At 38.6% G+C, this 19,335-nt stretch overlaps 2 protein-coding genes across 2 annotated transcripts; both read left to right on the forward strand.

The window, feature by feature from the left end:
* The first annotated feature begins 646 nt into the window (after positions 1-646).
* Positions 647-8,988, forward strand: cwc25 (CWC25 spliceosome associated protein homolog). Its single transcript, XM_023825146.2, has 9 exons — positions 647-747; positions 2,252-2,424; positions 2,570-2,806; positions 3,156-3,225; positions 3,832-3,971; positions 5,215-5,281; positions 6,145-6,341; positions 6,442-6,600; positions 8,218-8,988. Exons 1-9 carry the CDS (start codon positions 730-732, stop codon positions 8,327-8,329), a joined length of 1,173 nt encoding a protein of 390 aa, XP_023680914.2. The 5' UTR covers positions 647-729; the 3' UTR covers positions 8,330-8,988.
* A 5,318-nt stretch (positions 8,989-14,306) lies between these two features.
* rpl23 (ribosomal protein L23) lies at positions 14,307-18,329 on the forward strand. Its single transcript, XM_023825143.2, has 5 exons — positions 14,307-14,457; positions 15,253-15,336; positions 16,285-16,413; positions 16,938-17,051; positions 18,184-18,329. The coding sequence occupies exons 1-5, from the start codon at positions 14,445-14,447 to the stop codon at positions 18,264-18,266; spliced, it is 423 nt and encodes a 140-aa protein (XP_023680911.1). The 5' UTR covers positions 14,307-14,444; the 3' UTR covers positions 18,267-18,329.
* The last annotated feature ends 1,006 nt before the right edge of the window (positions 18,330-19,335 follow it).

The raw sequence follows: 19,335 nt of genomic DNA on the forward strand, positions 1-19,335 counted from the left end.
ATTTAGTTATTCACATTGGTACCTAGCATGTGTGGTTATGTTACCAATACCAGATATTGACACTTTAGACAAGTCTTACAGAAGTTCTGTTCCATATTTTACACTGAAATATGTTTTTTTAGCATTTAAACACAAAATGAACCAGACAAAACAAGAAAAGCATATACTGTACTAAATAGTACAGTACTGTACTATTATTAAATAATAATCTTAATTATTAAATAATTAAGATTATTAAAGTTTTAAACAGACTTTTTTGAGGGCTGAGGAGAAGGTGGTACTATCCAATATTCTGTTCCCTTTTACCCTTTTTTCCCTTTGTCACCTTTATGAAACAAAATTTGCTGTAAATTTTTGTGCAGTTCTCATACGTTTTCATTTAGGGTATTTAACACGTATTTAAAGTAAGGAAATTGTATAATAAAAAAAACATTTTTTTAATATTTAGGTATAAAATAAGCTAAATATACAATTTTCTTGATCTATTAATACATTTACTTTTATTTATGATAAAATTTGGCGACGTATATATATCACAGCATATTCTTGCATATATTTTACAATTAAATGCATTAATCGCGTATGAAAACCAAACCTTTATTTTGACACAATAAGCGGAAATAGCGACCGGAAGTCTCCCCCTGCTTGCTTGCAAACAGAAGTAGGGAAAACGGAAGTACTAGAAAAATCTTCATTTTCTGGATCAAGTCAGCAAGGATTTGTTTTACCATGGGAGGTGGAGACTTAGTAAGTATCTAATATTGTTATATTTTCTTATCAAAATATGATATTTTGTTACATATAAACCGTATTTGTCTTCAGGGAGTCCGAGTTGAGTGGTCTTTTTTACAAAATTGCTGAAGGTTACTTAACCCAACATTGCTTCAACCTGATCGTAATTCTCAGAAATATGCTGGCAGTAATACCTGCCCTATAAAGGTTTGTTTCTTCTTTAAAAAACATGCCTATATTCTCGAAAATATCCGGTATTTTGCCCGTGATTTGAACAGCCTATATTGGAACACGACAACGGAATGTCCTGTTTGCACAACGTTACGGTTATACACTTTTTAATATACGCTTATAAATAGACGTATATGCTAGAATTAAATTCATGAGCGATGGTTTTCGAAAGTCTGCCAGATATTTAATTTCGACCAGCACTAATCAACTGGATAACTCTTTGATGGTAATGTTGGGCAAAATGACCGGAAATATAATTGCTTGATGGTCGGCATACTCAACCGTGTAAAGAAATTAGAAATTTGGAGGACTGTGGAACAAACAGTTCCATTGCACTTACCTTTTTTGTTCTTTATACAAATTTATCTGACAGCAAGTAATAGGCCTAACACAATCGTAGAGTCCACTAACTCCTTCGTGATGCGTTGTGAGAGTTTTTTAGATTTATACACCTGTGGATGTATGTATGTGCAGATTCATAGTAACGGAGATGGTTACATGTGATTCTTTTTTTAAACAGTATTGCCAGCAACTGGTGAAAATAATATAATCAGGGGTGCGCATAACTGGTACGCAAGTACACATTCACCTTTAAGAACGATATGTGCGACAGTCGATTGTTTGTAAAAGCGCAAATGCGTACTTATTTTATGTGCATTTGCGCTGCTATGAAAACAAAATATACAAATATAATGTATTGTAATCTTTATATGCTAAATCTACTTCATTTACGGTATACAGGTTAAAATGTAAGATATTTTCTTGTCATAGCAGCGAAAATTCACATAAAATAAGTATGCATTTGCACTTTCACAAACAATCGATTGTCGCACGTATAGTTCTTAAAGGTGAATGCGTACTTGCGTACCAGTTATGTGCACCCCTGGATATAATAATACTTTTTATCATTTGTACAAATGCACAGAAATTACTTTGATTTTCAAATGGACTTTTCACAGGTTAGTGTGCCTGTAACTGGAACATCACGGTTCAATTCTTTTGGCTGGCTGAATGATTGTGCCATTGGGCCCTTAAGCAAGGCCCTTAACTCTAATTGCTCTAGGGACACTGGCTAACCCTACTCTCTAGTCTACCAAATACAGGGCTGGTCAAGCCATTAGGTGACCTAGAGTGCCATCTTCTCCGGAGTTGCTGACTTACTAGACAGCTTATGTTTTTGTGCATTTTTCTGATTCTGAGCGCAAATTTTAAAAGGGAAGGAAAATGCTGAAATGGCCTGTTAATTCAGTTAGCATTAATCCAGGTTCTGTTATCCGTTTTCTTTCAGAACTTGAAAAAGAGCTGGCATCCACAAACTCTGAAGAATATCGAGCGTGTGTGGAAGGCTGAGCAACAACATGAAGCAGAGCGCAAGAAGATTGAAGAGCTGCAGAAGGAGCTGCGAGAGGAGAGAGCTCGGGAGGAGATAACTAGATATGCACAGGAGACGGGTGCTCTTAGGTACCTGCTAATGTTTATATCTTTATTCGGTGAAAGGCTTCACCTTTGATCTTTGTCAGTAGGCCCCTGAATTTCTGAAAAAAGGTTCATAGTCATTTCTTGTTTAGTGTATTCCCTGGTTTAACAGTCATGTGTTCACTTTCAGAAAGAAAGATGACCGCTTGGACTGGATGTACCAGGGGCCAGGGGGTCAAGTGTCCAGAGAGGAGTACTTGCTGGGGCGACCAATTGACAAGCAAATTACCCAACAGTACGAGGAACAAGAGAGTGGTCCATGTGCCCAGACTGGCCTTTTGCCAGGCTCCATCTTCAATCCCACTCTCCCCGCTTCCACCCTTGACTTAGCTGCCAAGATCAGGGAGGACCCACTCTTTGTTATTCGGTATGTCATTTGCTTAGTCATTGATTCTTCTGTGCTATTCAGTTGTTTTTCACTGAGGAAAAAAAACATTTATACTTGGTTTTACAGAGTTGTTTTTCAGTTATACAAATTAAACAGTTGTGACCAAGTGAATGTTCCCGTGCATGCTTCATTATATCTTTTTATTAATGTGTTTATAGCTCAATGTGTTTTTAACTGCCAGTTAGTTCAAACCAGCTAGCAGCCAGTATGTAATTCCACAAAATAAAGCCAAACGGCCAAGTGATCCAAGGGAGATAATTCTTTATTATTGCTTTATTGCTAATCTGATTGTCTTAGCATGTGAAAATGTTCTTTGAAATACTTAAAGGAAACGAGAGGAGGAGAAAAAAAGAAATATTCTTACCAACCCAGTTAAAATGAAGATGATCAAAAAAATGGTAAGTCAATGGCACTTTACAGTTTTTTCAGAAAATTATTGTGTTTTGCAAAGTCAGCTCAAGGTGAAATATTTTAACCCAAAAAAGCATATCCGGCAAATGCAATTAGACTGATATAGATTTTCTGAATTGCATGGAAGGCACATGGAACTATTGTGAAAATACAATACAAATGTAGGTACACACAAACAACCACAGTCACAGTTTAGGTTGAGTTTCACCTGTGCTCAACTTAGATTCATTATTATTAAATTTTCTAAAACTACATCTGAAAAATTTTAAAAGTTTTAAAACTTTAAAAGTTTTTTTTTTAAGGAATGCATCCATGAATATGTGGAATTTTAGACCTCTTTTAAAGCACATCCTTATTTTTCAGACATTTTGTAGACCCAGAGTTGTCATGATGACAAGTGGAAAATCGGATGGATGCATATGTAATGTGTTTCATGGATATTAGAAATAAGCTGAGCTGAGGCAGTGTGTATTATATGAAAATTACTGTTCTTTTTTTGCATTTTCAGTTGCCTTACAAGTTGTGCTTTTGAAATTCATGGTACACGTATTGTCAAACTTACTGCATATATATATTTTTTTATCTTCTCAAAGCTGCGCCAGAATTTGGAGAAGGAGAAGAAAAAGAAGAGAAAGAAGGAAAAGAAAGAAAAGAGGAAAGAAAAGTACAAGAAACACAGCACAAGTGATGAGTACTCTGGCTCTGAGGAAAAGTCAAAGCACAAGCAGCATAAGTATGGCTATTGTACTGTAGTCCATTATCTAATAGATTGTTGAGTTTTGGATTATTAGTGGTAACAGTAGCAGTGCTTGTTGGCTGCTCAGTGTGTCGCAATGCCTTCCACTTTCAGGGTTGAACTTCAGTTGCTACACTATATTGCCAAAAGTATTGGGACACCTGCCTTTACACACATGAACTTCAATGACGTCCCATTCTTAATACATAGGCTTTAATATGGAGTGGGGAGGCTGTCCACAAAGTTTAGGAGTGTGTTTATGGGAATTTTTTACCATTCTTCCAGGAGAGCATTTGTGAAGTCAGGCACTGATGTTTGACGAGAAGGCCTTGCTCACAGTCTCTAATGAAACTGTCCCAAGTGGCTTTGAATTTTGTAACATTAAGAGTTCCTTTCACTGGAACTAAGGACCCAAGCCCAACCCTTGAAAAACAACCCACACCATAATCCCCCCTCCACCAAACTTAATACTTGGCACAATGCAATCAGTCAAGTACTGTTCTCCTGGAAACCACCAAACCTAGACTTGTCCGTCGGATTGCCAGTCAGAGAAGCATGATTTGTCACAGCAGAGAACATGTCTCCACTGCTCTAGAATCCAGTGGCAATGTGCTTTACACCACTGCATCCGACGCTTTGCATTGCGCTTGGTGATGTAAGGCTTGGATGCAGCTGCTCGGCCATGGAAACCCATTCCATGAAGTTCTCTAGCTCAAGAACAGTGCGTAATCTGAAGGCCACACAGTTTGGAGGTCTGTAGCTATTGAGACTGCAGACAGTTGGCAACGTCTGCACACTGTGTGCCTCAGCATGCGTTGTCCCCGCCCTGGGATTTTACGTGACCTACGACTTTGTTGAGTTGCTGTTGTTAAGTTTCATGAATGGACTTATTGCACAGGTGGCATCCTATCACGGTACCACGCTTGAATTCTCTGAGCTCCAGAGAGTGACCCATTCTTTCACAAATGTGTGTAGAAGCAGTCTGCATGCCTAGGTGCTTGATTTTATACACCTGTGCCTATGGAAGTGATTGGAACACCTGAATTCAATGATTTGGAGGGGTGTCCCAATACCTTTGGCAATATATTGTATCTCTCTCTGTGGAGTTTACATGTTCTCTGAATATTATGCATTTTAAGTGTTATGTTGTCTGCATTTGAATATTATTGATTATTAGCCTGTTAGATTGTGGTACCTGCTGCAAATCTTAACAGGAAAAAAATATATTTTTGTGGTTTAGGTCTCTGCACAGAGACATGGAAAATCCTGCCAGCTCCTCCACTCACAGATCTGGATATGGACTACAGGTTAGTGGCATGTGATTAGAACTACTTGCCAGAGTGAATAACAATGACTGCATTGTGTCACAGCATGTAGCATTTTTTATCTAAAAATACTGTAATCTGAGTTTATGACCAGGTAAAAATTGATATAAACAAGTTTTTATCCTAATCAGGACAAGTGTTTCTATATTTTCCTGAGTTTTAATAATTCATTTTGTTCTGTGTGAAGGGCATTGTTTTTGTTTAAATCTTGTGCTGTACATGCCACTCTGTTAAATCCTGTTGTTCCTCAATGAGGACAGTTTGGGCTTTAGGATGTGGGAGTGTGCTATTTATCATTCCACCAGTTAATTTATATAAAAAAACAAACGTATGCATATGTAATATATATTTTTCCCCCTTTGATCTCAGGAGGCTTTTTTTTTTGCTTAACATTAACAACAACAATACAAGGGTTAGGGACCGTTAATAAAGAGCGTGATTTCCCCTGCAAGCAAGTCTCCATGTCTCTCTGCTCCCATGATGCCTCGGTCCGCCCGTCGCCACACTATATTGTGTTTTTCTTTAAAATTTTTACTATAAAAACCAGAATATTAATTAACAAAAGTTATTATTTGGTAGGCTTAATCAACAAATTAATCAAATTTCAATGCTTTTTTTATGGGGTAAAATTGCCTTGGTTCACATACAAATTGGTTCACGACCACTTTCTTGGAACGGATTGTGTTCGTGAACCGCAGGCACCACTGTAAACGCAGACCTGAAATTGGCCGGGAAGGGACTGAACATAAAAGCAATTATTGAATGAAAACACAGAGAGAAGTGTTATTTAATATTTCTTCCACTGGCCTTTAAATTTAAAAATATTTTTTTCCTTTTTATTCCAGTTTCCAGCCAACAGTCGCCATCATACAGACTGTCACCAGGGAAAGTCTTTTAGTGGCAAGTCAAGCCAGTCCCCTGTTTCTCCAAAAGCAGAACAGAAAAATCATACTACATGTTCCAGTGATCCTGCACAAGCGCAAAGGAACAGTGCTCAGGACAGGGAGCGTGCTTACAAACGCTATGGCACAATCCGACCCAAGTACGTCAGTATAGCTTGTTAATACCCTTTTGTATCCAAGTTATTCCCTACCTCTCACAGACAAACATCATCATTTATTCATTTACTCCTTTGTGTTCAGGATGTCATCGGAGGAGAAGAGGAGGAAGCGAGACGAGATGCTGGATTTTGCACGGCAACGTGATAAGGAGAGAATTGGCAATGTACAGAAATACCTGCGTCAAGATGAAGAGGAAAAGGAACGTGATGGGATACAAGATCGCCACGTTGGCTTCATACAGTGAGTCTTACCTTGTTTCTGAACATTCGAAGTTGACTTTACAATGGTTTGTGCATCTGTTAGCCCTTTTCTACCAGTCGATGCCTAATTTAGAACTGGGTCGGGTCCACGCTATTCCAGTGTTGATTACCTGGTGCCATACAATTGCTGGTATGACACTGCAAACCCATGTCTTTGGTGCATGGGGACATGCGCTGTAAACTTTAGCAGAACAGGATTTATTTCCAGTGATTGATCATGTTTGGTCTTAGCATTAGGTGAAAATTAAAGTAAAACAAGACTACCAAAACTACAAGAAAAAATCTCTCAAAGTGGCATGGGACAGAAAAAGCTTGAAAGTGCTCCAATATTCTATATTCGTTGTTGGCAGACAGCTTCTAAAGTGTGATTGCAACATGTTTCTTTATGGGTACACATAATCACAGGGTTGCCAACTTTGGTCAGCTGGCTACCATGAGATTTTTAGTTTGAGGCAAATATGTACACATATTTACACGCATGTAAGTTTTATTACCTTGTAAATAATCTGTAGGGTTTGTGCATTACTTCCAGGTGTTTCTAGCTAATTTAATATAGATTTGCCATAAGATTTCTTGCATGAGAGTTTGAAAGTGTAAATGTTCCGTTAGATGCGTGAGAATTGGCAACCCTGCAATCGAAGATTGGTGCTTGCTTTCCCAAGTATATGTTAGAGACGGTGATACAGGTAATCGATTGACACTGGTGAAATGGAGCTTTTGGATGAACTGTGTCCATTTTGAACCCAGGGACTACTGTGATCAATCAGTGGCTTTTTTGTGGATATGCCCAGTGATGCCTGTCTTGTCCACAACTGCAAAATCTACACAGCAAAAATGCAGCAAATAGTTATAAATGTTAATTAGTAATGCTTTGTAATGTGGTTAACTAATGTTCCATGAAAAGGTTTTGATTCATGCATTCTTAAGAATAGGCGCTTAATTAGCATTAGCCTACACATGATCAAAAAACATTCCAGCATCACTCTGCACAAATTTCAGACACTGTATTTTACTGTGGCAACTGTGGCATCTTGTTTTTGTCAACGGATTCCTATATTCATGAGTGACCAAATAGAAACATCGTAGGCTACTACCATGCTTTCATTTTCAAAATAAATGGGTTCCTGCAGATTTCAGTTAGAATCACAATGTAAATTAAACAATCCATGTTCCACATTTTCCTTGTTGCCACAGTCATTGAGGGAATAATTCCCTATTTCTTGTTTTCTGAATTATGCTTCTTGCAAAGCCATGCCTTCGATTTCAGGTTAAGCACGGTGGGCATGACCATGCTGATGAGGGGAGAATATGCTTAAAAGCGTGTAACTTTTTCAGCACTTTTTTTTTATTATACATAAACACCAGATGGGACAATAGACCTTTTGCTTTTAACCAGTAGAAATGTGGTCCGGTTCTTGGGTTGGGCCACTTCGGCATCACCTGAGAATCAGCTCCCAGTTAGCATCAGCATGGCACTAGTGGGAAAGAGGTATGTGTTTAGTGTAAAGGGGCATCTTTTTGGTCGTTATACCAGCCATGTTTAAAATATTGGAATGAGACTTGTGCGCTAACCACATGACTATTCCCTGCTTGGCAGTGACATGAAGCTGGAAAGTGCTGCCTCTTCTCTGGAGGATCGGGTGAAGAGGAACATTCACTCTCTCCAACGGACCCCAGCTGCCCTTGAGAAGAATTTCATGAAGAGATAACATGCCTGAACTAAGACCTGCTTTAGTATATAACCAATGTAATTATTCATATATAAAGGTCCCAAACAGTTACCTCATGAACACCCTCATCAATACCACCTTTCGCTTTTTTTTTCTTCTCGATAAGATTGTTGTATATTGTCAGTCACAATTCCATATCAGTTTGTAATTGTGGATGGAATTCCCACCCTTCATAACATTTGAAACCCAGTTTTAGTCTTTTTTTAACTTACTAAATGTCTTCAGTGAAGTGCAGTACTTATTGAATTTAGTTATTTTTATGAATAATACAAATACGGTCTGTGCTAAAAGGGGATATTCAAGTGTAATGCCACTGCAGGTGTATACCTTTGGTTACCATTTCTACCTTAACTGGAGGTGGCGCTAAACCTTTTCCAAAGCAGTTGTGGTTTAATTACTCATGGCCAATAATGAAGCATTTCTTTGACTGAGGTATAACCAGTATGCTAAAATCTAAAAACACCACTTCTGTAGGTTTAGGTTTTTTTCTGCTGCTACATAAAAAGCAGATGGATATTTTTCAGATCCTATCATATCTTGACTAAGAATGTTAGATTGACCTAACATGTTTTTCAATTAAGTACTTTGCCAAAATCTGTATTTTCTGATATGAACAAATTAAATGGGCCAATTCAGCACATTGTTTTCAGTGTTTATTATGTACGGTGGCCCCTAGAGACAAAACACACACAAAAGAAAAAGCAGAAACAAAATGAAAATGCGCAGCAAATTAAAAAAACACACAAAAGAAAAAGCAGAAACAAAATGAAAATGCGCAGCAAATTAAAAAAACACACGCAAAAGAAAAAGCAGAAACAAAATGAAAATGCGCAGCAAATTAAAAAACACACACAAAAGAAAAAGCAGAAACAAAATGAAAATGCGCAGCAAATTAAAAAACACGCAAAAGAAAAAGCAGAAACAAAATGAAAATGCGCAGCAAGTTAAAAAAACACACGCAAAAGAAAAAGCAGAAACAAAATGAAAATGCGCAGAAAGTTAAAAAAACACACGCAAAAGAAAAAGCAGAAACAAAATGAAAATGCGCTGCAAGTTAAAAAAACACACGCAAAAGAAAAAGCAGAAACAAAATGAAAATGCGCAGCAAGTTAAAAAAACACACGCAAAAGAAAAAGCAGAAACAAAATGAAAATGCGCAGCAAGTAGACAATCCCAAGCCGGAAGTGCTCCACCACGCTAGGGGGCGCGGTGAGCTCATGTGGCACAGTCGCTACACAGTAGTGATGGGAAGTTCGACTGAATTAACTGATTTGATTCTTTCGAGCTGTCCGTTGTAATGAATCGATTCTAAAATCGATTCTGTGATTCACTTTTTTTTCCGTCTTTTTTGCGCCTGACCGTATGAGTCAACGAATCATGGGATCGGATAATAAATCAAACGGTGTCTCAAGGTTACGTTATTTGACTGAAAGATGGGGCTGGTGTTAAACAAAAATGTTCAGCTTGACTATTCACAATAAAAAAAACAATATATAAAAAGCAGAAAGGGTGTCGATGCTGAATAAACACGCGTGTATACTGTATATAGTTCTTATTTTCTTGACTTTAGCCAAATTCATGTGCATGAGTATCAAGGACTACATCACAGTTAACAACTGCAATATTACCAATACAATCACACACACATACAATGAGCATGAGTAAACTTGCATACGTTGTTGTGTAAACGTCAAAGTTAATAAATATCTTTGGTTTTTGATGAAAGACATATGGTTTTATTATGCAGAAATGCAATAATTTACTGTTGTGATAAATGAACACAGGGCTGCCAACTCTCACGCATCTGGCGTGACACTCACGCTTTCGGATTCTCACGCTCGTGCAAGAAATCTTACTGCAAATTTATATTATTACATTATAAACCTAAAATTAGCTGCAGCAAAAGCGTTGGGGTAGTTTGCAAACCCTACAGACCATTTACAAGGGAATAAAACTGTCACAAAGGTGTAAATGCGTGTGCGGACTTGTCTGAAATGGAAAATCTCTGGCCAACCGGCTGACCAAAGTTGACAGCCCTGTGAACAGCTGCGTTAATTTTATTCCTTTCAACAGCGTAACTGCATTTCCGCAGCAAATGCCGCGAGGCGGCGAGGGCTCTTGGGATCGGTTCGCAAACCATTCGTTTTAGTCACCGACCGAGTGTCCGAAAACCGTAAGTTCGATTTGTTCATCGAACGGACTCTCGGACACTCCGTCGGCGACTCAAACGGATGGTTTGCGAACCGATCCCAAGAGCCATTGCGGCGTTCACAACAGTAAATTATTGCATTTCTGCATAATAAAACCTTTCATCAAAAACCAAAGATATTTATTAACTTTGACGTTTACACAACAACGTATGCAAGTTTACTCATGCTCATTGTATGTGTGTGTGATTGTATTGGTAATATTGCAGTTGTTAACTGTGATGTAGTCCTTGATACTCATGCACATGAATTTGGCTAAAGTCAAGAAAATAAGAACTATATATACACGCGTGTTTATTCAGCATCGACACCCTTTCTGCTTTTTATATATTGTTTTTTTTATTGTGAATAGTCAAGCTAAACATTTTTGTTGAACACCAGCCCCATCTTTCAATCAAATAACGTAACCTTGAGACACCGTTTGATTTATTATCCGATCCCATGATTCGTTGACTCATACGGTCAGGCGCAAAAAAGACGGAAAAAAAAGTGAATCACAGAATCGATTTTAGAATCGATTCATTACAACGGACAGCTCGAAAGAATCAAATCAGTTAATTCAGTCGAACTTCCCATCACTACTGTGTAGCGACTGTGCCACATGAGCTCACCGCGCCCCTTAGCGTGGTGGAGCACTTCCGGTTTGGGATTGTCTACTTGCTGCGCATTTTCATTTTGTTTCTGCTTTTTCTTTTGCGTGTGTTTTTTTAACTTGCTGCGCATTTTCATTTTGTTTCTGCTTTTTCTTTTGCGTGTGTTTTTTTAACTTGCTGCGCATTTTCATTTTGTTTCTGCTTTTTCTTTTGCGTGTGTTTTTTTAATTTGCTGCGCATTTTCATTTTGTTTCTGCTTTTTCTTTTGCGTGTGTTTTTTTAACTTGCTGCGCATTTTCATTTTGTTTCTGCTTTTTCTTTTGCGTGTGTTTTTTTAATTTGCTGCGCATTTTCATTTTGTTTCTGCTTTTTCTTTTGTGTGTGTTTTTTAATTTGCAGCGCATTTTCATTTTGTTTCTGCTTTTTCTTTTGCGTGTGTTTTTTTAACTTGCTGCGCATTTTCATTTTGTTTCTGCTTTTTCTTTTGCGTGTGTTTTTTTAATTTGCTGCGCATTTTCATTTTGTTTCTGCTTTTTCTTTTGTGTGTGTTTTTTTAATTTGCTGCGCATTTTCATTTTGTTTCTGCTTTTTCTTTTGCGTGTGTTTTTTTAATTTGCTGCGCATTTTCATTTTGTTTCTGCTTTTTCTTTTGTGTGTTTTTTTAATTTGCTGCGCATTTTCATTTTGTTTCTGCTTTTTCTTTTGTGTGTGTTTTGTCTCTAGGGGCCACCGTAATTATGAGTCTTGAGAGATGAAAAATGGTAGAGTCACCATTACACCTATGCAGTTGATTTATTTAGTATAATTCTTCTCTTGTGTAACACAGCTATAACACACGAGTAAGGTGGGTCACGTGGGTGGGTACAAGTCAAGGTGGTGCTCTAGCACTGGTAACACCCCAAAAGCAACATGTATTCTATCATTTCTGTAAATCCAAAAATGAAAATGCTTTGAATAAAAACTTTCCATTTTCAGTGTGTATTCTTAAGGCTGAGTGAAAATAGTAATACTTGTATTGATTAAAATATAGAAAAAAGGCAGAGGGAAAGAAAGAAAAGGAAAAACCTTTCTTATGGAAAAATGTATGTTCTTGGATCAGGAGATTTTTAGAAGTAGGGGTCGGCTGTTCGCAGTTTTAGACACGGAAAAGAGATCATTACAGGGGAGGGTGGTACTATCAAAGGCTGATAGAATCTCAAGGTCAGTATACGCATCTCTTTCTCTTGACGTGCCACCTGGGGGGTATTCCATGAAAGTAGCTAAAAAAACGCAGACTTTCCCGAAAAAGTCAGACTCAACCTACCTCCATCTCTAAACTTAGCCTCACGTCGTTCCACGAACGCAGTTCAGTTTTAATTAATCAAGGTTCATTCAAGACAGACTTACATAGTCTCATTTAGTGCGCACACCCGCGATATTGAAGAAGCCCAGATAAATGGATGATCGACCAAATGAGTCGGAAAGCCTGTAAAAGGAGAGCGGTGTTCCTTTCCACTGCAGAATAAACGCTGCTGATGGAGCTGTATGAAAAATACAAAGATGTAATCGTTAAAAAGGCAATACTGTGGCCATAAACACAGCCAGGGAATTGGCTTGGCAATGAATTGCAGACAGAATAAATGCATAAGTTACGTAACTATTACAGGCGCTTAGTATGGTGGTACAGTGGTTTAAGCTATCGCCTTATAATGCGAAAGTTGTTGGTTCGATCCCCATAACAAACGGAGAACCTTCTGGGTTGATTTAACCTGTCATTATTACTCTATATATTATATTTCTAATGCGTTTGTTGGTCGCTTCTTTGCTCAGAAGAGGACACATATTGCCTATAAACAAATCCTCGGGAGCTAGGTGAGGGAGAGTGCAGTTTCTGCCCTTTACAGCCGATGATCGATAGCAGGAAGACTGCCCCACTAGGTATCGCGTCAAAAACCATACAATATTCTTTAGGAGAAACAGGAACCTTATACTCGGACAAAAACCTCTCATATGTAAACAACAGACCATCTTAATCCAACAATTGACTAACTAAAATAAAACCACTAGCAATCCATCTTTCAATATAAAGTGTTTTGCGTTTATAAGTTATGTCTTGATTGCTCTGGCGGAGTTCTTTTTGACAGCCAGGGCAGGATCAGCCAGCGGCCGGACACTGAGGTGAACATCTCCTAGTCTGACTGCAGCTGAGCGGGGCTTCTGCGCGACGACTGGCCGCGTGTGACTGCTTTGGGACGGAGAGGAGCCCACGGCAGCACACGCTGCTCGGTGAGAACAGTAAGAACGATACGTGCTTTCACGTTATAGTCTACAAAAGTCTCCAATAGCATCAGAAAAAGTCACTAGATTTGTCGCTAGTCGCTTTTTTGAAAACGAGTCGCTAGAGGAGTCGCTAAGTTGGTTATCCCAAAAAAAAAACCTGCAAACACACCGGCCCTTTCTGTATAAGATTGTCCACCCCTGTAGTGGCATATGCAGTTAGTGTGTATTGCTTGGTAAAGGATGTTATGTACCCTGTGGTCATTGTGCCATATGGTACACTTCGCCATATATAGGGAAAAAAAGAACAATAATAATAAAAAAACATTAACAAAATAAAAAGAAAATAATGAAACCCCAAAACAATTTATAATAAATCATTATCCCTTGTATGTATACATGTGTGTATTTGTAGTCCTATACAGACCATTGGGTGTGTGCAGTTTCTTCATTACACACATAACTTAAGAGGGACAACAGTCGCCTTAGAAAAGAGTACAACATTTTGATGTAGTACTCCTTATTCACTGACAGCTGTCATTGCCATAATGGAAGAGTAGAATGAAACTACAGCGGTCAGATACGAATCCATGTCTTTGTACTCGAGAAATGACGTCTGTAATGTTTGGATATTACACGCACTTGTGTATTCCAGTCAGCCACTAACATTGTGTGACTCCAATAGCATCAGAAAAAGTCGCTAGATTTGTAGCTAGGCGCTTTTTTGAAAACGAGTCGCTAGAGTCTAAAAATTCGCTAAATATATGGGGTTCCATTAGTGCCAAAAATGCGTCGATATGCATTTGTGCCCAAAACATGTCATTAGTACACTGCGTCGACTGAGCACGATTAATGCATATCGACGCATTTTTGGCACCAATGGAGCCCCATAGTATAATGGCTGCCTATTTTTCCGGGTGTTCGAGGGAAAGTACTTGGATTGGTTTGTAAAATCACGTGATTACGGCTTGACGTCGAAATACGTCCTTTTAGTTCCCAATATCCTTTTCGGTCTTTCTTTTTCCAGGCCCAAGCAAAATGTCGAAGAGGGGTGAGTGGCGGAGTGCTTGCACGTGAATCTTGAAACATCCTTTAGTTACAAGTGTTGCAAAATACTTCAACATATTATGTGTTTATGGTATTTTCTCTCCTCTTCACTAGTCTCGATATTTCGCTGATGTTACTAGGTTTATGTACCGCGATTAGGCGACGCAGTCGACGCAAAAAAAAAATGTCGACATCAATATCCTTAGTCGACGCGTCGCTTATTTTGTAAAATTAAGTTGTTTTATTTCACGCGCAGGGTGCCATAAGGTACGTCTCCACACTCCAGCCTGCCCTCCGAGATGGGTCTCATGCCCCAGACGCTTTCTTGTTTCTAATAATTGATTGTCTTTCACGTGTACGTACTAACACGAATGTGTTCGCAACGTGAAATTGTAGGGTACAGCTAATACTGTGAATTTTAAACACTAAGGCTAGTATTAAGCAAAAAAACGCCGTGAACGATGACGTGCTAGTAAATAAACCGCTTTTCGTGTTGTAACTTCACAGCAGAGAGTCAGTTTAACAGTAGCTAGATTTTTTTTTTTGGGGTTTCATAATTTATTTTTGTCAGATGCTTTTTTTTGTGCAGTTCAGTGTTCTTGAACATGAAATGTGCAGTTTGTGCAGCCAATTCATTCATTTGAAACTGTAGTGACGAGATCAGTTTACAGCAGCTTTCGCCGTGCTTAGGATTGCAGCCATGGAAGGGCTACACAAGTGGTGTGGATTGTATAGTGTATTTGGGCCCTGAAATACACTTGAAGCTTGTACGCTCATGTTATTTTACGATTCTCTTCAGGACGTGGTGGTTCATCAGGTGCAAAGTTCCGCATCTCACTGGGCCTCCCAGTAGGAGCTGTTATCAACTGTGCTGATAACACTGGTAAGTGGAGCCTAAGCTCCCAACAAAATATCTTTAAAGCATGATCATTTACATTTATTTATTTAGTAGATGCTTTTGTCCTAAGAGACATACAGCTGAGAACATGGGTAGCCTGTCCCTGGAGCAGTTGGGGGTGGTTCAGGGGCCCAGTGGTTAAATCGGTCTGCTAACCCAGGATTTGAACTGGCAACCTTCCGATCTCAAACACAGACCCTTGGGCTACTGAGCCACAGTCACCAGACCATACCCTTGTCTGCTAAGAACAGGCAACTCAAAGTTCACAAATTACGATTTTCTCTGAAAGCATGGTTCAGTAATTGTGTAGTACCCACTTCTGTTCCAGCAGTTGTGTTGTCTGCAGTTCTGATGTATTTTTTCTCGTTTATCTCCAGTATGAGGGAGGCAGTTGTGATGAGAATGGATTATGCATTGTTGCTAATATTGCTGCGGCCTATATAGGCTGCTTATTCACATGATGCCAAATTTGTTGCTGTTTTCCCGTTATCCTGTGGTTTTGAGCCAGTCTGTATCAGAAAGTACAACTGTAGCTCAACCCAAATGTTCTCAGAAGACTAAAAAATTTTTTTTGCATGATATGTGTTTGCTGGAAGAAGGCTTTAGGCTTGCTCACCCAACTGTAATAGTCTTTGTAATTTCTGTATTCTGAGCCTAGAGAAACAAAGTTAACCTAAGAATAAATCTTGTGAAAATAGCTCAGCATCCTATTCAAGTGTATAATGCTTATAAAATATTAGCTTTGGATTTTTGATTATAGTAGTAGTTTTACGTAAACACTCAATTATGCACTTAAGTGGGGAAAATGGTTAAAAATGTATGGTTCAGCGGTTCCTGTGATGTAATTTTAAAGTCTGAGTGTCTTTCTTGTCTAAATGCCTTCCTAAGGACTGCATTTACTGTTTTACTATTCCCATATCTTTCCTTTTCCAGGTGCGAAGAATCTTTATATAATCTCTGTGAAGGGAATCAAGGGGCGACTCAACCGGCTTCCAGCTGCTGGGGTGGGAGACATGGTCATGGCTACAGTCAAAAAAGGAAAACCAGAACTGAGGAAAAAGGGTCAGTAGTTCATCTTTTTGTGAAACTAATTATTCCATCCAAATTTTAGGTACAAAACTGTAAATTTCAGCTCTTTGGTTCTCATTAGCTGTGTTCTGCTCCTGTTACTCCTCCACCACACATTTGCAGTCTCTGTAACTGCTCATTGGTGTTCATTGCAATAAGTCGTCAGAGGTCTGCTTGGTACCACTTTACAATTAATAATTTGCAAAGTGTTATAACCTAATTAATAACCAGATTATAAACCATTCATAAACTCTTTATATGGGTAGCCTTATTGTCTACTTTGCTTGAATCGCCCCCGTTTAACAAATATTTTTCATTTGTATATACTGTTGTGCAATTGTGCGCTGCTTGAATTTTTGGCTGAGTTTATTTCCACATGATATACATGAGCTTCTTCTTGCAGCTTTTCTGTCAGAAAAATGGAATGTAGCTACAGTTGGGGAAGAAGTGTTTGGTCTTAAGTTGATTACATATGTGTTGCTAGATAATATTCCTAAATTTCTCATTTTCTCTCCTAGTGCATCCTGCTGTTGTGATAAGGCAACGGAAATCTTACAGAAGAAAGGATGGAGTGTTCCTGTACTTTGAAGACAATGCTGGAGTCATAGTGAACAATAAAGGAGAGATGAAAGGTTAGATTAAAATACATTATTTTTTTTTTAAAATCCTCGTTTTTTTTAATACTAAAATCTTCAGGCAGTGCCCAATGTAGATGATCCCGTATAAATAGTTTTCATTGTGTGTCACTCAAACTGGTGTGTGTGTGTGTGTGTGTGTGTGTGTGTGTGTGTGTGTACACACGTGAAATGGTAAATCTTCATTTATGGGTGAAAAATTTATGCTTTGGCTGCAACAGATATTAGTTTGTATTTCCTTATTCGTGTTATTGAATGGATAATAATTTTATAGAATGCACGTTCAAAGTTGTGTGTCTTGTATGTTTGACCATTCTTCACGTTGCCCAAAGTAGTTGAACGTAGTGCAGCTAATCTGCCCATAGCTGTCAATGGTCGAACTGTTAGCCATAAACACCTGCAGTATAATTTAATTATAGCACGATGTGCAAAGTGGGTAATGTGTGCATGCGACACCCAGCTGTGCAAGATGTGTCATTTAATCTTAATGTACCAGTTGCAATGTCCTGTGTGTTTTCGTGGGCAGCTTTGAATGTAATTTGTATTGTATGTGTTTTATAGTAGACTTCACTCACAGTTTACGATAATTGCACAGTTCAGTTGAGTCGCATCACTATTTGGTTTTTGTACTATGGGATTGCACCACTATGCAAGTCTATGTAGGCCTTGGTAGAGGTCTTGTTAAAATGAATAGCATCTTTAAAAGTTTCACATACTAGATTGCCTCTATATTGATTTTGTGGTATGATTGTAAGGAAATGCTATTTTGTCAGTATGACGATGAGCACCAATGAGTGGAAACTTGAATTTGATTAGTATGTTATTAGATGGTAGTCTTAATGTGATTCTTACCATGGTGGTTTTCCAGACTCTTAAGTATTTTTGTGTGCGTCTGTGTGTGTGTGCTGCTGTTAGACTGTAGAACTTGAGTGGCCACAAGTAAGCTGCTGGAATACAGCATAAAACTTTCCCAGTGCTGAAATGTACAAACTCAGATTTTGGGGGATCTGTGGATAGGGATTGAACATGGTTTCATTTCTGGGTTACTTTCCAGGTGAAGTTGCACTGCAGTGCATTTTTGGAAAATGATGCCCTGTCTCATTTATTTAACGTTTCTCCCTCTCTTTAGGTTCAGCCATCACAGGGCCTGTTGCCAAGGAGTGTGCTGACCTTTGGCCCAGAATTGCCTCCAATGCTGGCAGTATTGCATAATTACAATATTTTCCCTGGACAGTCTGATTTAAGATTCCAATAAAAAGCACCTGTTACTTTCAAGGCATTCTCCCCTTTGGCCTACTGACTTGAGTTTACATGTTACAATGGTACCTTAAGGTGTCTTCACACTAGCCTGAAGAAATATTTGCCTCATTTAGTTCGATTCATGATAGGCAGAAAATTTGCTTCCAGCAGCGTAGTGACTTACTGGTCCATTTTCACCGAGTCCATATAAATGAACATTGACTTGTGATTTTGTGTTGCTAAACTAATCCGGCGTGGCATGGATGGGATTCACCCCTCAGTTTCACAGAAGTGTAGTGGAGGAGGATATTTCTTTTATCTGCATTATGGTGGTTTATTGTTTAATAACCTGTGAGACCACCAGAAATTGTTACAAGAAATTACCACTTCATTCATTCATTTATACTGCTAATATATACTTATGTACCAGTAATTCCCTGTTTAACATATTGCTAAGTAGCTTTTTTCTTGTCATGCCATGTGGTATTTTCAAAAGCAACAGTATATTCATTGATGAAAATTTGGCGGTATACCCAGACTATCACGGTATACTGTATTATCTGGTCACACCCATTTTCAGTCGACCCAGCAAAGATGGTGGATAATTTCACACAGGTGTGACTGCTTTGAGGTACTGTTGGGCTATATAAGTGAACGGTTACCAAATGCTTCAACATGCTTTTAAAATATTCTTTACCTTTTAACTGATTTTTTTTTTTATTATTAAATAGCATTCAGTAGATATAGCCTTAGTGCTAATGCATCTATCCAGCCAACCTCTAACACCGGACCCTGAGAAGTGTTGCGAAGGGCCCTGGAGCTTGTCTCCGGTGCGGCCGGAGTTCTGTAAAAGCGATGCCAGTGTGTCACATTGAGCACTTACACAGTCATTCTGTTGAGAATGAAGACACTGCTTAGCCTGTGTGCCTTTAGGTCACCGGTGAAAACATACTTGATGTGCCGACTGCAGAGAATATACAGCAGGGGTATGTGATGCCACAGTAGCACCCACTGCGAATGCATCTGTTCCCTGACCGCATCT

The sequence above is a fragment of the Paramormyrops kingsleyae genome, chromosome 20 (genome assembly GCF_048594095.1).
Source record: "Paramormyrops kingsleyae isolate MSU_618 chromosome 20, PKINGS_0.4, whole genome shotgun sequence".
In the NCBI taxonomy this organism is placed as follows: domain Eukaryota; kingdom Metazoa; phylum Chordata; class Actinopteri; order Osteoglossiformes; family Mormyridae; genus Paramormyrops; species Paramormyrops kingsleyae.

Coding starts and splice junctions, on each gene's coding strand:
- rpl23 (XM_023825143.2), top strand. Junction 15,337..16,284: donor CAACTGTGCTGATAACACTG/GTAAGTGGAGCC, acceptor TTCCTTTTCCAG/GTGCGAAGAATCTTTATATA. Junction 17,052..18,183: donor CAATAAAGGAGAGATGAAAG/GTTAGATTAAAA, acceptor CCCTCTCTTTAG/GTTCAGCCATCACAGGGCCT.
- cwc25 (XM_023825146.2), top strand. Junction 6,342..6,441: donor TATGGCACAATCCGACCCAA/GTACGTCAGTAT, acceptor CTTTGTGTTCAG/GATGTCATCGGAGGAGAAGA. Junction 6,601..8,217: donor CGCCACGTTGGCTTCATACA/GTGAGTCTTACC, acceptor CCTGCTTGGCAG/TGACATGAAGCTGGAAAGTG.